This window comes from Colletotrichum abscissum (assembly GCF_030869225.1).
Source record: "Colletotrichum abscissum strain IMI 504890 chromosome Unknown Scaffold_49.1, whole genome shotgun sequence".
NCBI lineage: Eukaryota > Fungi > Ascomycota > Sordariomycetes > Glomerellales > Glomerellaceae > Colletotrichum > Colletotrichum abscissum.
This window is the reverse complement of record NW_026850420.1, coordinates 141,115-157,069: the sequence shown is the minus strand read 5'-3', so window position 1 is coordinate 157,069 and position 15,955 is coordinate 141,115. Positions and strand designations below refer to the sequence as shown.

At 54.4% G+C, this 15,955-nt stretch overlaps 5 protein-coding genes across 5 annotated transcripts; 2 read left to right on the top strand and 3 right to left on the bottom strand.

Moving 5' to 3' along the window:
* Positions 1-86: 86 nt before the first annotated feature.
* On the top strand, positions 87-2,935 carry CABS01_13939 (uncharacterized protein; the record flags this gene model as incomplete). Its single annotated transcript, XM_060547280.1, has 4 exons — positions 87-256; positions 869-1,088; positions 1,174-1,261; positions 1,320-2,935. The coding sequence occupies 4 exons, from the start codon at positions 87-89 to the stop codon at positions 2,933-2,935; spliced, it is 2,094 nt and encodes a 697-aa protein (XP_060394393.1).
* A 379-nt stretch (positions 2,936-3,314) lies between these two features.
* Positions 3,315-4,502, bottom strand: CABS01_13938 (uncharacterized protein; the record flags this gene model as incomplete). The annotated part of the gene is made up of 1 exon (XM_060547279.1): positions 3,315-4,502. One exon carries the CDS (start codon positions 4,500-4,502, stop codon positions 3,315-3,317), a length of 1,188 nt encoding a protein of 395 aa, XP_060394392.1.
* Positions 4,503-5,417: 915 nt separating this feature from the next.
* Positions 5,418-7,180, bottom strand: CABS01_13937 (major facilitator superfamily transporter; the record flags this gene model as incomplete). The annotated part of the gene is made up of 2 exons (XM_060547278.1): positions 5,418-6,154; positions 6,226-7,180. The coding sequence occupies 2 exons, from the start codon at positions 7,178-7,180 to the stop codon at positions 5,418-5,420; spliced, it is 1,692 nt and encodes a 563-aa protein (XP_060394391.1).
* A 4,540-nt stretch (positions 7,181-11,720) lies between these two features.
* On the top strand, positions 11,721-13,524 carry CABS01_13936 (uncharacterized protein; the record flags this gene model as incomplete). Its single annotated transcript, XM_060547277.1, has 3 exons — positions 11,721-12,416; positions 12,469-13,368; positions 13,423-13,524. 3 exons carry the CDS (start codon positions 11,721-11,723, stop codon positions 13,522-13,524), a joined length of 1,698 nt encoding a protein of 565 aa, XP_060394390.1.
* An 813-nt stretch (positions 13,525-14,337) lies between these two features.
* On the bottom strand, positions 14,338-14,928 carry CABS01_13935 (uncharacterized protein; the record flags this gene model as incomplete). Its single annotated transcript, XM_060547276.1, has 1 exon — positions 14,338-14,928. One exon carries the CDS (start codon positions 14,926-14,928, stop codon positions 14,338-14,340), a length of 591 nt encoding a protein of 196 aa, XP_060394389.1.
* Positions 14,929-15,955: the final 1,027 nt, after the last annotated feature.

Here is a 15,955-nt window from a genome sequence, read left to right as displayed (position 1 = left end):
CTGGTCCCCCGTCCATCTCACCACAAAAACAATGTACCTACCTATGTAGAGCCCCAGAGCGGCGGCGACCTTGAACCCCCCAAAAAATGCCCATCCGTCCCATCGTGCGTGCGTCTTTGACCCCTCCAACCCCCCCAGCAACAACAAGGCCCAAGTACCCTGCCCACCTCATGTTGCAGTCCGAGTACTTTAGTTACATCATCAGCTCACTGCCCGCCCGATCCTCCATCAACCAGCTGCACCGCACTCTCCCGTCGTCGCTTTCGACTCTCGCTCGACCTTGGATTGTGTTTCTTACACACATTCATCCCCTTCATCCACGCTTCACACCCACTAGTCCTCGACCCGGATATTTCTCTCCTGCCACCGGCTGCACTCGCGCGCACCCTCTCGCTCCTCTGGCGCGCATATTGACCGAGTCCTCATCCTGCGCCTACCAGCCTCGACTTGCATCCGCACGTATCCATCCGGCTTTGACTCACGGCTTGGCTTCAGCCTACTTCTGCCTCGCATCTCTCTCTTTCACACTCTCTCGTATGACGATGCTGTGGCGGCGGCCCGCACCCAAAGTACCTTGAGTTATTAGTAGCCGTTGAACCCTCAACTCAACCTTGCCCGCGCTCGCAGTCTTACGCTAGCAGCCTGAACTCTTCTCGAGCCTTTCAATATCAACCGAACTGGACGATAACTTGCGCTCCAAGTCGTTCATAATCCAAACGCCAGCTCGCTCCAGTCACTGCCTGCGAAGCCAAAGCCCTTTGCTTGTCAGCAGCACACGCCACCAAAACCGTTATATTTCTCCATCCCGTCCAATCTCCACACTTTTGTCCCGGACATTCCTGCCCACAAAAACGCACCGTTGATGTAGACTTCGGCCCCGAATGGCGACGGCGACCGCAGAGGCCGACTCCAAAGAGTCCTCTGCTCATCCTCATCCTCAACCTCAGCCGCAACCTCAACCGCAGGCCCAGACACAGGCTCAGAACCCCGATCCAAAGCCATCCTCCCCTTATGGTTATCTCTTCGGCCCAGACAAGGCTCCAACACCGATTCTCGATGCTCTCCTTCGCGCTATCGCCCAACACATTGTACGTCTGCGACAAACCCTGGCTTCCTCCACCTCGCTTCCACCCACCCATGGCCAAATACTAACTGAACCCCGCCTATCTATAGATTCGCGATATTGGCGATAGACATGTTCAAGCCTTGACCCCCCAAAAGCTGGCCGCCTTCTATAAGGCCGTTGGTGGTAACTATGACTGTAAGCCTGAATGCTCAACCTGTGCAAGGCACTCCATGCTGACGGCTCGTCGCCATAGCCCTATTTGTCGATATGCCATTTCCCGCCATATCCTACATTTGGCAGGTCACCGGCTGCCAGCACTCCATGCAGCCCTCCGACAACGACTTCGACGCCCCTTCTGTCCCAGCCTTGACCCTTCGTGGCTTCGTTCGATGGGAGTCGATCGAGATACTGCTGAGCCCCGAGGAACACGTACCTTTCATCCAGCAGGCCGTCAAGAGCTGGAACCTGAAGCATCCCGAGACGGGCGAACCCTTCCCCCCAGATCTACCCGCAGATGCTCTGCCCAGCGAGCCAGACGCCGGAATCGAGAAATGGCACAAGAAATGCGCTGAAAAACTGAGGAAGGCAGCAGTGCCAGACGAGGAGCCGGCATCACCAAAGACTGCCCCTGCTCGCCCAGCAGAAAGAGACGAGCCGAGAGTGAAGGCAGCATACGTGCACGTCCGAAATCCCTACCCGCCCAAGGGATCACCGAAGCCCTCACCTCCGCCTCGTGGTCCTCAGGCAGACTACTTCGTTCCGCCAGGCCGACCACCAGTTGCTTACAGCCATGTTCCTGGGGGTCACGCCGCGAATCGGTACCCCCCATCTCGCCTCAATATTCCCCAGAGGACCCCAGACCAAGATCGATTCCGAGGACAGAACTCTCCTGACGACCGTCGACGCCGTAGCTTTTCCGACTACCCGTCTCCTCCACAGGATCCGCACGCCAACCCTGAGCACTTGCATCCCAATCGACCGCCCATGCAACCCCGCCGACACAGCCAGCCTCGACACTATTCTTCGTCCTCAACGTCTGATTCCGAGGACGCGGCGAGTCCGCGATCTAAACGTCGCCCTCATACACATCATTCAAACGAGCCGCCACCACCCGGTTTCCGTCGTATGGGCGCTCCCTCGGTACCCCAGCCGCCACCTGTCACTCGTGTACATCGTGCGGAATTAAGACCAGAGGATGCAAGGCGTCGTAGTATTCCAGTCGTAGATGGCATCAGGGAAAAAATCAGCGAGAAAGTGGCGTCCATTCTTCCCACTGGACGATCACCAGAAAGACATCGAAGCACCTCCGGTCGTCGAAGCGATCCACCATCTCGCCGAAGCCGAGAGCACTTGCCTTCATCTAGGCTCAACCGCAGTTGGCCCGATATTGCATCGGAGGACTCGGAAGCTTCAGACTCGGAAGAAGAACGCCGCCGCCGATTCAAAGCCCGAGAACGTAGGGAACTAGAAGAAAGAGAGCAACGGGAAAGGGAGAGAGCTAGAGAGAGAGATCGCGGTCGAGAGCGAGACCGTAGACGCGAAAGAGAAAGAGAAAGAGACCGTGACAGAGACCCAGAACGCGAGCGTGACCGTGACCGCGTCGTGAACTGGGAGAGAGAAGAAGATATGGAGGCTCGTAAGCGAAGGGAACGGCCGGTCGTGCGGCCTGAAGCGACACGCCGAACGAGTAGCCATGCGGATGTGGACCGCATGCGAGGAAGGCCTGAGCCTCCATGGGATCCTCGGGATCCCCGCGATCGGGAACTGAGAGATGATAGAGATAGAAAGCGATGGAGAGAGCGCGGGGGAAGCCCGGTCATCTCTGGCGTTGGGGGGCGACAATACCCAGCTCCGCCGATGCGGAACTAATTCCATCATGAGGCGCACTGGGTTTAGCGGGTTGTTTTGAGCGATTTGATGAGTTTTGAATTTCGGATGGGTAATTCAGTTGGGGCATAACGGCATTTCCACTTCCACGTATGTACGTACACCTGGCTCCTCTACCGAAAGAGTGCACACAGGGCAATGAGACATGATATCACTACATCGGCTCGCGATTTGTAACATTTTTCTGGTTGATCAACATAGGTGACAGCTTAGGTACACATACAAGACGCCTATGCCATTCTGGCGTTATTTCCACTGCCTTCCCAATGCCATCACTTCATCATCACCCCCTTCATCTCCAAGCAAATTCAGTTCCTTCCGTCAATAAAAGCCCTTTGGATCAGATACCTTTCCGTTCCAATCATTGATAGTTGCGACGGGGGATTCCAGTCATGTACTTGAGCTTGGAGGTCCACTCAACACCAGTGGGGGGCCAGGTAGGCTCCGAAACGTAGTCTCCATCGTCCTTACCGGCGTCGGGCATATCCGAGTCGTGACTGTCGTAGTCAGGCTCATCTTCAGCCTCCTCAAGCTCAGTCTCTCCATCCTCCTCCATGTTCTCAGAGTTCTCGGGAGGCATGTCCCACGAGAGAAACGCCGAAAGGGGTTCACTGCGATGAACCGGGCCTGGAATCAAGGACTGCATGTTACCATGGGTTGAATCGTTGCTGCTCTCGGAGACGTCGCTGACATGTCCATGGTCGGTGCTCAGGCTCGATGACGAAGGATGAACATGACCCGCATCCGACGACTCGTCGCCCTCGGAGACGTCGCCATAATTGCCAGGGTGCGGGCTCATGCTCATCGGCGAAGGATACGCATCGCCGGGGCCCGACTCACTGCTGCTGTCGGAGACGTCGTCGTCATCGCCACCGTCGGAGCTCATGAAGACATCGCTCGCGTCAAAGAGCTGCTTGTTCTTCTCGTTTTCGCGGACAAGGGCGCGGAACTCCTTCTTAAGGCGGCTGCGTCTCTTGCGCCGGGCGATGGCGTTGTCGTTCTCGTCGTCGTCGGTCCAGTCTGAGCAGCCGGCGAGGGGGGAGAGCTCGCGGCTCACTTTTCTGTCTTTGAGCTGCTGGCTGTTCTTTCCCTCTTGCTTCTTCGACTTTTGCGCAAGCTGAGACTGGGACTCGGTCTGGGTCTCGGTCTGAGTCTTGGTACGAGTACCATTTTCATGCTCCGCGAGCTTCTTCAGGAATGTGTCGATGTCCTTGATGAAGACTTGAAAGTCTCCCAGCTTGTGCCGGTCCTCGAGCCTCGCGGGGGCGATCTCTTTGCCTGCGCCGGTGAAGGTCAAGGGATTTTCGATGGACGTGCGGGTTTTCTTCTCCGAGTCTTGAGGTCCTCCTCCTCCGTTGGTTCGGCTGCGACTGCGGGCTTGGCGGCGGGCGACGCGGGCGTGGTAGGGGCACTTCTCGCCGTCGCGGGTGACGATTCCGTCTTCCTCCTTGCAGAGGGGTGAGGCCGAGCCTTGGGCGCACTTGTGGTAGAACAGGGCGTTGAGGACACAGCCGCAGGCTGTGTAGTATTTGTAGACGCGGCGACACATCTTGGGCTATTGGTATTCGTATACTGCAGTAATTTTGTCAAAGGGCGGGGGGTACTATCTGGTGAATCAAAACAACTTTTTTGCCCTTGACTTTGACTGCCTGGTTTCGTATGCTGACCCTGTATCGTTTTTTACAGAACGTTTCGTGGCGAGGCAAAGTGTTTCGTTTTTTGCTGAAGTGAACAAAGTGGACAAGGTAAACAAGGTGAAGGTATCGTGAGCAAAGGCCGAGGTGAATGCTGGCAAAACCTAGTAGTTGTGAGCTACTTCCCTTTTTGGAAATAATACTTCTTTCCACACCTGGAAACGACTGACCTTGGATTCGGAAAAGACTGGCTGACCAAGAATAAGGTGAAAGAATGGCGGCAGTGAATCACACTTTGTCGATTTACCCTCGAAGCAACTGGTTCACCTTTAGGTTGGGGCTTGGATCACCACTCGCCTTTTTTGAAGGTGAAAAAGAGAGCGGTCAAAGGCCAGACTAAAAAGAGAAGAAATTTGAGAGGTACAAATGGTGGAAGGAGGAATAAGGCGCAAGATTGAATATAGGCCCTCCTTTTGCGCCTGAGAGGCTTCTCACCATCGAGGAACGCGGGCCCATTGTGTTCAAGGCAGCACTCAAAGACTTGGAAGGTAGTATCTTGGGACGAATTTGAGGCAGAATGCTTCTGCTAACTCTATCATTAGTTATTAAGTAAGGGAACTATGAAAAATCTGAAATATGTCCTCTAGAGACACCAAAGCCATAACCAAATCCCTAGAATTCCGATATTCAAGATCCAGCCCCTTCTGACGTTTAATGTTTAATCCTCATGACGGATATGGAAGTGAAAGGAGAGGCGATTTCCAGCTCGAAACTGATAGAAGCCGTTTAGGGAATATCTCGCACCTCTTGCAGCTCGAGAATCAACTCATTTAGGATCTCACCTTCCGCCCCCTTTCCAGATCCCCTCCCTGGCTCTCCTCGTCCTCCTTACTCGTATCGTCGCTCGTAACCAATCTCTGGTCCGTGACGTGCTCCTGTTCCAAGCTGTACTTCTTGACCGTAACGCTGATGAGCATGCAGAAGCCGCCAAACGCAATCAAGCTAATCCAAATCGCCCGCAGCGCATCGCAATACGCCTCCACCAAGTCCGCTCTCATCGCATCGCCCTTTGGCATCCTCTTAATCACCTCGACCACAATCGTCGCGTCGCGCGAGTACTCCTCCGCAACGTCCGCCAGCGAGGGGATATCAAGCAGCCTGTTGCGGAACGCATTCTGGAAAATAACGCCCGAGACGGCGACGCCGACGGATTGTCCAAACGTGCGCAAGAAAGAATAAAAGGCGGCGGCTTGCCCGTTGAGGGCGGGCTCGCAGGCGGCCTGGATCGAGAGCGCCATGGCCGGGAAGAGCATGCCCGTGCCGAGGCCGATGGGAATGTTGAGCCAGATCCAGGCGGGGACGGAGGTGTCGGGGCGCATGAGGCACATGAGGCCGGCGCCAAAGGTGATCATGACCCAGCCGGCCCAGAGAGACCAGCGGTACCGGCCCGTGACGCCGGCGATGAGGCCGACGGCCATGGCGGAGGGCGCGACTGTGAGACTTTCTGGGAGGGCAGCGACGGCGGAGACGACGACGGAGTAGTCCTTGACGGCTTGGTAGTAGAGGACTGTGAAAGAGGAGTAAGCTTGGGGACATCCTATGAAAAGGGGTAGAGATAGGGGAAGGGGGGTTGCTTACCAAGGAAGTAGAGAATCGACCAGAGAATCATGCCATGGAAAATGGTCATGATGTAGTTGGCAACCATGGTCCAGTTGTTGAAGATGCCCTTGTCGATCATGGGCACCGGCGCAAACTTCAGCTCCCAGAACCCAAAGGCCACAAGAATGAAAACGCCCAGAATCATCGGCAGCAGACACCTGAAGGAGGCCCACTCATACATGACACCGCCCGTCGAGATGCCAAACAGGAAACTCGTCGAGCCCGCCGTGAACAAGAAGCTCCCGAGCCAGTCAAACTTCTTGAGCTTGGTCCCAATGTGGCCGGGCACCTTGGCCTGCTTGAGGAAGAAGAAGATCATAACCGCGCCGATGGCGATGATGGGAAGATTGATCCAAAATATCCATCTCCATGAGATATTCTGCGCGAATCCGGCGCCGATCAGGGGCCCCGTGACCGTACCGACAGACCAAACGGCCGACAGGAGCGAAAACCATTGGCCCCGCACAGCGAGCGGGACGAGATCCGTGATGATAACCTCCGTGAGGGCGAGGATCCCCCCGCCGCCCACGCCCTGGATGGTCCGCCCCGCGATGACGACGTGGAAGTTATTGGCGAGAGCGCCGACGATGGAGCCCACGGCGAAGAGCAGGGCTGAGACGTACACGAGGGCCTTGCGCCCGAAGATGTTGCTGAGCCCGGCAACGGTGGGCTGTAGCACCGTGCTCGCGAGGAGGAAGCTCGTGCCGGACCAAAAGGCCTCGAGGGCGGTTCCGCCGAGGGCGACGCTCATTGTCGGGAGGGCGACGGAGAGGGTTGTTGCGTCAAAGGCGACGGCTAAGGCGATGGCGCAGAGGGCGCTGAAGGCGAGGAGGAACTCCCGTGAGGGTTTGAAGACGACCTTGCCATTTTGGTCGATTTGGGTGGTTTGTTTTTCCAGCACCACTGCTGGTGTTTCTGTTTGTGTTGCAGACATTGGTAGAAATGTGATTGTGTTCGAAATCCGAGGTAAAAAGGGTTCACCACCGGATCTTACTTGTCTCTAGCGGTATGTTTTCTTATTGGACTGCGATAACAAGATGAGTTCTCTTGAACCGATATTGTGAATCAGTCAAGGGCCTTTTCCATAGCCTTATATGACATTCAATGTGCCCAAGCCAAGACTAGATTGGTCATAAATGAGATTTCGCCCAACAGGCCCGCTCCGTTGGGAAGCCTTACGCCGGTGCGGCTCAACCACCGTCGAGGCCACGTTGGTAGGGCGCCGTGAATGGTATCATGGACGACCGAGTGCGAGCCGGCCGGCCTATCATTACGTCTGTACTGATTCACTATCTACGCAAAGTCTGAGCAAGTCATCATCTCTCCGCCGCCGAGGAGCCAAGTCTGCAAAAGTGTAAGGCATGAGAGTAGTCCGGCTGGGTCTGTACGACCGGATTAAGCACCGGCTTAGGAACGGGTGTGGTGTTGTTAGCGCAAGTTTCGTTGGTTCGTACGTGCGATAGCAGGTGAGTCGGCCGAAATATTATGCCGAAGGGAGCGGGAGGCTGACCGGCATAACGTTCGGGTGTTGTGGGGCCTAACCCGGCTGAAGGATCCGATGCACTGGCCAGCACCTTAAAGTCGTGATGCGGTTATTTCCCCCTACGCATACCTTAGTAAACGATTGCGAAAAGGAGAGAAAATGCCAGTTGATGGTCAGGAGGTAGAAGTTGGAACCCTTTGCGGACAGGACAAGATCTGCAAACAATCAGCGGCTTGCGCCATCGTGGGTGATGGCATTCCACTCCTCTAAACACCCTGAGCAGCATCTGGGACAATACACTGCCGGGTCCTCACTCTGGTAAGTCAGGCTTGCTTTATCGTTCAGGTATCCGGATTCACCCGACTCTTACCCTCAGCATCTTGAAATTTGGTCACGTCGGGGCTTTGGGCGAAGAAGAGCTCGGCCGGTGCTGACGTATCTCCTGATCTTCTACGCCCAGGTGACTTTCAAGCAAGTACACGCCCGGCTTGTGACCGGCTATCTCCGAGGCGGTACAATAACCAAATGTGATTGGTCTGTCAGATCAGAAATGGGCATTTGCATCAAGGCGTCCAGCTCGGGCTTTTCGGGGACAGGGGAAATTCACCGAGTGGGGACTTGAATCATTCACCAGATATAATGTGTCGTCTTCTCAGGTTGTCTGATGGAGTGACTGAATGACAGAGGCTACTCTGACTCAAGTCGTATCGTGACAGCAGTTCTCAACGCTTCAGAAATGGCAGGAGTTTTCAAAAAGTCGCTTTCGGTGCGACGTCAAGACTCGCTTATCCGGAAAGTCAATGGGATCGCCCTGGCATTTAGATATCCAGACAGCCGCTTAGCCGAAGGGCCGGGAAGGTGAACGCCCGCTGTGAATTTTGCCCAACGTCCAAACGGCCTGGCCTAAGTGGCAGGACGTTTTTGAAAGCCTTGCTACCTGACGAGTAACGCTCCTCGAATGTAAGCAGGGTAATGGCGAGAGCGGTCGTATATTTTCATGGTATTAAGCAGGCGAATGCTGTTTAATTCGAAAGAGATAACATTTCGCTAGCCCCATTGCCGCAAATTGACTTCTCAACGAACTGGCATATTTCCTCAGATCTTGTGTTTGGCCGCCTTGTTGGTGAGATTCTAGCAGGATCGTCCGATTTATGAAAAGTATAATCAAAGCCAAATTTGCCAAGAGCCACAGAGGCATCGGTGGGCAAAACTAAGTGTCAAACTTGTCAGAGGAGAGGTTGACCTGTGGACGAGAAATTCTCCGCGCATCCCGGCGGCGTTCCGGCAAGTCCTGAAGTTTGACTAGAGAAAGGTCTGCCCACCCTCCCATATATCGGCTTCCAGGAGCAGCAATTCTCGCTCAGAGCTGACTCTGCGCCCCCTATGACGAACCTTGACGAGGCGACGAAAGTGTGCAGTTCTGAACCGATATGCTCGGTTTTCTTCCATCAACACAATTTCCTGATTGAGAACATGCGCCAAAAACCTCGTTTAACAGGATGCCGTAACATGGGAAGCCGGAGAAGGCCGCCATGGGTCCCTAAGCTTAGGCAGTCCTAGTAACCTTGCGCATCCTCGCAAGCCTCCACGACCCTGACAGATTGACAATGACAGCCGAAAGAAGGATTTGGGGGCCCCAGGACCTTGAACCCCGCCGGCGGGTCGTTCATGTGCGAGTTCTTCGGAACGAATTTGATAGTTGCCTTGGCGTCGGGGTACCGTTGATGTGTGAACACTCAGACCGCAGCTGTCTGGACTCGCGGATCTTAATCGCACTCATTCGAGACTCATGTCGTGTTGCAACGCAGCTAGACAATTTCTATCGTGTTTTCGCGCACATCGAGCCCATCTCACTCAGCGCTTCGATAGTTTGCCCTTCAATTGGATCAAATTAGCAACGACTTCTCGCTGTACCTGGTTGATGAAAGAAGTCGCGCGCTGGAGACCCGCCCTCGGACCCTCGAATAAGAAACTCATAGTGACAGATGTCAAACGGCATAGGCAAGTTGACAGCGGGGGGATACGGGATACGGGATTGAGAGCGTTGCTGCATCGGTGCGTATTCTGATGCATGTCAATCTGTACGGCCATCCCAGGATGCCGTCAAAGTAGGCCAGCGACCCACGCTGACGATTGAGATGGACGAAAGGTGACAGTTTATTGAAGTCAGAAATAAGCTCGCCGCCTCCCCGACGTTGGAAGTGGAGAACTGGTAGATCCTAAGATCATCGTAGGGATCCACTGAAGACTAGCAAGCAGCAAATGGATGATCCTCGCTTCCATTAGTGCAGTTTATATAAGCAAGCTGGTACCATGTACATACATACACCTCCCATCAACATACATCCTTACTTGCCCAAGACATCCAAGAAGAAAAGAAAAGAAAACAACAACAACGACGACACGAGTGTCAAATCTCTCATGGAATTTGATAGCCCGGGATTAACCTCTTTCGGGCATCGCCGTGATCGTTTTCGACATATCAAGTGGACGTACTCGTGTGGATCGAGACTCGTCGGCGTTATATCACGGCGCTACTCAGACTGGACGACCATCACCCCACAAGATGCCGAGCGGGTTTCTGTGTCTTTCCACGGACTTCACGATTTCGATTCGAGTCTGTTTTCATCACTGGAGTCAACAGGGCTTTTGACTCTACGTCGTGAATCCCGACAACCACGACAGAATTTCCTCATTAGGATGCCCATGATCGGATGAAACGATCCCATCAGCCACGATGACGAATGGCTAAATCTGCTTCGCGCCGTCAAGTGTCGCGTGTGTGTGGACAGCCACCCGACAACCAGGCCGTCGGAACTGAAGATTCAGCAAACACTGATCTACGTCTGCCATTCGACTCGTCAGCAGCAATGAAACCCTGTCGACCGTAGGAACCTGCTTCGTGATATCGAGGGACTAATTAGCCCGCCAGCGGCCCGCAGAGTGTAGAACCGCTTGCAGGTTGACGTGCTCAGCCCCGCGGAATTCGAAGATTCGCCATATCCAATGCTGACAGCCTATCTGTCGTTAATTGGCTTGCTTCCATTCTGGAGCCGGAGTCGGAGCCGAGTGTACGATGCCAGAGCAAGAACCCTTGCATCAGAATCAGTGATAACCAGTACCAACGGCGGCGCGTCATCGCGATCAGACTTCGCCGAATTCTTGGTATGAACCATTTGCGTTTGATTGTTTAGATTGACAGTACTCTCAACGGCTTTCTAGTGGTCCGTCACGCGAACCTTTTGCACGGCAGTCGGTGAAAGTGCCCTACAAGGCCACTACCACGATGCAGAGCACATACGCACACACAGTCGCTGACACCTGTCTGAGGTGCCATCCATCGACCGGCTTGCCGAAGAGCCGGGTTCTTCCCTACATGATCGACACAAGGACCCCAGCCGTTGACCACCTCTCACGGTACATTTCATTTGCCGTCTCAAACAATGTGCGCACGAGCGGATGGGACCACCCTTGATCACCAACATCGACGAATCGTCAGGGCTTAGCGGTGCATGAAACAAACCTTCCGAAAGACCAGACAGCATAGGCTACAAGCTGTCCAATGCTAAGACCACCGAGATCGCCCTCCACCAACGGCGCGGTACTGATTGAGCATTTTGAGCTCTTGCTATTTGCCAACGCGTCAAGTTGCTACCACAGAGTTTCGTAGAGCGTCCCATCGGTGATCCAGCCCCTCCGCTGTTCTTTCTCCGAGCAGGCATACAGCATGTTAGCTCAGCCTTAGAGGTCCGTATTCCAATGAAGGATATGTGGTTCATCGCTATGACATAGGAGCTTCTACCCCTCCATTCCGCTACCTGTCTCTGTTGTCTTCTCTTGTTGTGACTCGACGATTGGCCTCGGGACTTTATGCTTTTGTTCCGAAATCTCGTGAAAAAGAGCTTGACCCCTCACAGCTCGCCTTCGGAGCAGCCTCCTGCACACTGTTCTACAGATTTCCTTTGCAGTACCAACACTGCCCAATACGAATATGGTGAATACGGGAAAGCCCTCCGGCGGCTGCAAGTTGTGCAGAGCCAGGAGGATCAAATGTGATGAGGGGAAGCCATTCTGCATGAGATGCAAGAAGTCGCGGCGGCAATGTCCAGGTTACCGAGATCCGTTCGAGGCCAACATTCGCGACGAAACGCAGGCGACTATCAAGAGATTCAAGAAGTCTAGAGGTGAAGAGAGTTCTGACGAAGAAGGCAAGGATATCGCGCCCGTTTGCAACAAGCAGTGCTTGAAGACGGTTGCTGGTCCGAAATACAAAACGTTCGATTACTCGAATCCCGGCGCTTTTCCTTATTGCAAGGACGACGATTCGACCGAAGAAGACGAAGACATTCCGGCGTCCATGTTCAATTCGCTGGATGAGCAGGCCTCTTGCTACTTCCTCTCGGAATTCATCATTGTCCCGTTTACTCCCACGGCTCGAGGATACTACCGGTTTCTCCCTCGATTCCTGAGCGGAACGAACGTCTCCAAATGTCTTTCCCAAGCTTACAAAGCTGTCTCTCTGGCTGCGCTGGCCAGCCGCCGTACGGTAAATGCCAGTGCCGCTCTGTTCCATGCTCAGGGTCACTATCTAAGGGCAGTCCGGGCCGTCAACAAAGCTATAATGGACCCAGGAGAGGTGTTGAATGACCAGACTCTTGGGGCCGTGCTTATGCTGGCTTTCTACGAGGTGAGTCTGTTAGTGTGAACATTTTACATGACTTCACGCTAACAAGCGGAAGATTTTGACGTCTTCTCGAGACTCCATCGCCGAGTACACCAACCACATGAAGGGTGCGGCAATCATCGTTAAACTAAGGGGTCAAAAGGGTCTCGAGACACCGGAAGGCGAAGAGATGTTCGCAATCACCCGGAACCAGTGCCTCTCCATTCACTGTCTTCCAAACTCTCCCGAAGTATCCGAATTCACATGGCTTCTGCATCATGAATGCCGTGGTCGTATGCAGCACGCCATCGCTAGCATGGATATCCAGAGCAGTCAAATTCGACAAGATGTTGATCGGGTTCTCGGAGCGGGGGATCGCAAGCCAGAGACAATCCAGAAGGTGCTCGATGCCCTTAAGCGTGCACAAGCGTTGGAGGCTAAATTCCGCAAACTCAACAATGATCCCAGCCCGCAGTGGAAAGTCGATACGGTGGAGTGGATACTGGAGCGATCCGACGACGAGCTCGATACGACCCCAACGTTCCCAGGGCCTGTTTACGGGTTCTTCAACTTGCCTCTCGCAATCTTGCATGTGGCCACATGGTGCTGCCATCTGATGCTCACCACAACAATCCTGCGGTGCATGGCCTGGCTTGTGTCCCCCGATGACTACCGGATGGGAGAGGAGTATGAAGAGCTGAAACGCTCGGCCATTCTGCGTATTGAGGATACCATCGCTTCAACTCCTTTCTTCTGCAAATGGAATGGCTACGGCGTGGTCGTAGCTCAGTTCCCCTGCGGCAACACCAAGCCAGACGACCCTTTGAAGGGTGCTGCTGGACTGATGGTCTTGTGGCCCATGGTCACGGCTTGCAGCAGCGACTTTGCGACTCCCAGACAGAGACGCTTCCTGAGGGGTCGTCTCAAATATTTGGCAGAGGTCGCCGGAATCAGGCAGGCCAATGTTTTCTACAATGTAAGTAGTGAAAGCTACCCCGGGAGCCCTGCAATTTTCTAATGAGCATGCCAGATGCACGACATCTCTTCTCCATCCCGAGAAATCGAGCGAGACCGCAGAACTGGCGTCCATTCATCTTCTGGGGCGGGCGCCTTGCTAAGCATGCCCTTTTGATATCACACAACACGTACAGACGAGATGAAACGGTCATTTCTTCCTACAGCGAGACGAGACCAGCGATTATTTCAACTTTCCACATCCTTCATTCGAATCACATATTTTTACAGTGCCAGCGTCAGCGACTCTTACATTCCTTGAATTTTGAGAACTGTACAGGATTTCCCTCACGTTGCTATGATTGTTACGGCCAAAGTTGCAGTTGGTGCGGTGTACATCATCCGAGAGGCGGCCTCTGGAGGCTCCGCTTCCCGCGCGGTGTTGATTTTCTAAAGACAGATGTTTTTTGTTGTTTTTTTTACGTCTTTCGGGTCCATACGGGTTTCCTTTACATCATCAAGCGCTCGTTTCATGCCTCATTGATTCCAATTTCGTTCAATGTAAGCGGGGAGCGTAGCGTAGGATTTGGTCTCGTCGTATTTCTTCTTATTTTATTGGGTTTGGGCGGGTTAAGTAGGGTAGGAAAGAGAGAGGCTTAGATGACTGAGCACGACTTCACGACGATTAGCATGAGTTTGGTGTAAGGGCAAACTTTTGTTGCCTGTCCAGGAGACTGAGATCCCTCAGAAATTTACAGATGACATACTATGCCCAAGACGTATCCCACGCGTGACGTTCCAGGTCCTACCTCAATCTAGCTTCAAAAAGGAGACAAGGTAAACCGACATGACCAGCCACATACAAGGCGTATCCGTGGGGAAAATTAGCATTCCCAAAACGCCAAACATTCTGTCATCCAACAACAGTGAACCGATACATCACCAGCCTCTCCCAACGATATCTTTACCACAACTCTCGAGCAACACTCACTCACCTCCCACGCCGCCCAACACCGATCCTCTCCTCCCTCGTCCGTCCCCCACGGCCCCCGTCCCCCGGCGTGGGCGTAGTCTGCACCCCGCCGCCGCCGCGCCCGCTCTGGCCCCTCTGCGCCCTCATCATCTCCTGCTGCCTCCTGAGCAGCTCCCGCTGCTGCACCTCGTCGTACTCCAAGCTGTCGTCGACGTCGACGTCCGCCGTGAGCATGCTATCGTCGTCTAGACTCTGTTGTTGCTGCTGCTGCTGCTGCTGCTGTTGTTGCTGGAGGCGTTGCATCTGCTGTATCTGGTGGATCTGAGCTTGCGTGTACCTCTGCTGGGGATGCTGCGGCGAAGATTGCTGCTGCTGCGGTACGGGTGACGAGAAGGGATGCTGCTGGTGCTGTGCCTGTTGCTGCTGGAGGATCCGCTGCTGCTGGAGCTGCTGCTGTTGGGCGGCGAGGGCGGCTTGGTGTTGTTGCTGCTGCTGGGCCTGGACGAGGACCTGCCTTTCTCGGACGATGGCCTCGCGGGCGCGGCGGTCTTCGTAGGAGGCGATGTCCTCTGCCGTTATGGCGAGGGTTGTTGCGGGGCGGCGGAGCATGACTTGTGTGTGTGTGTGTGAGATGGGGCTGGTGTTGTTTTTTACTGCTTCTCTTCTGCGCGGCCTTTTTTTTGACCGGAGATGTGCGATGAGGCGGGGGGTTTCAAAGAGGCGATTCAGTGGGTGAAGGAATGCGCGAGTGAGTGAGTGAGTGACAGGCACCCATATGAAGTGGGCGCGGGATTGTGGGGGCGGGAGGTGGTTTAGGGTGCCGTGTGCATGTGATGTGATGTGATGAGTGATGTGAGGCCGGTGGATGATGGAGCTGTAGCCGGGCAGGAAGAGAAGAGGGGGTGCCTGGCTCGATCCTTTCTGCGGGATGAAGGGTAGTAGACTGACGTCCCGGAGCTGAGAATTCGGGAGCGTTGTATTCGGGAGGAATGAGAGTTCGTCCAGAGGCGATGATTGATAAGGTAGCCTAGAGTCGTGGTGTGTGTGAGAAGTGATGAGTGAGCGTCGTCGGACGAGTCCGTCAAAGTGCCAAGTGAGTTCGCGGCACGGGGGTGCAGCTGAAGACGACGACGGGGGCGGAAATCTGCAACGGGATGTGATGCGATGGTATGCAAGGTACGGAAGTACGTAAACTCGGTGAGTCGGTTCGTGGGGGGTGGTGCGTTAGTTTCTCTCTATGTAGCTGAGAAAATGTCGTGGAGCTGATATGCAGGTCGAGTCGTTGAGATTTTGGGTTTCCTCTTTTGTTAAAGTTCAGCACGACCCTGGCGGGACAGGCGACGGCACGCGTTAAAAAAAACATCCATGAATGGTTCGGGTGGGTCAAGGCTCAAGCCGGGGCGATCCGTGGTGGTGGTGGGGGGATGCGTGGGTGCCTTTTTCATAGGGGCCGTCGTTGGCTGCAGTGAGCTGGGTCCACTGTTCCGGCTCAGGCGGGGGGGCTCGGCGGCGTTGGATGACGCCTAGGCCCCTGTGCAGGTGGGAGGAGGGCGGTACTGTGACTGTATGCAAGTCAGCCCTAGGGGATTCGAAATATGCATCTCGTTGCGACGTTGCGATGTTGAATTGTTGGTGC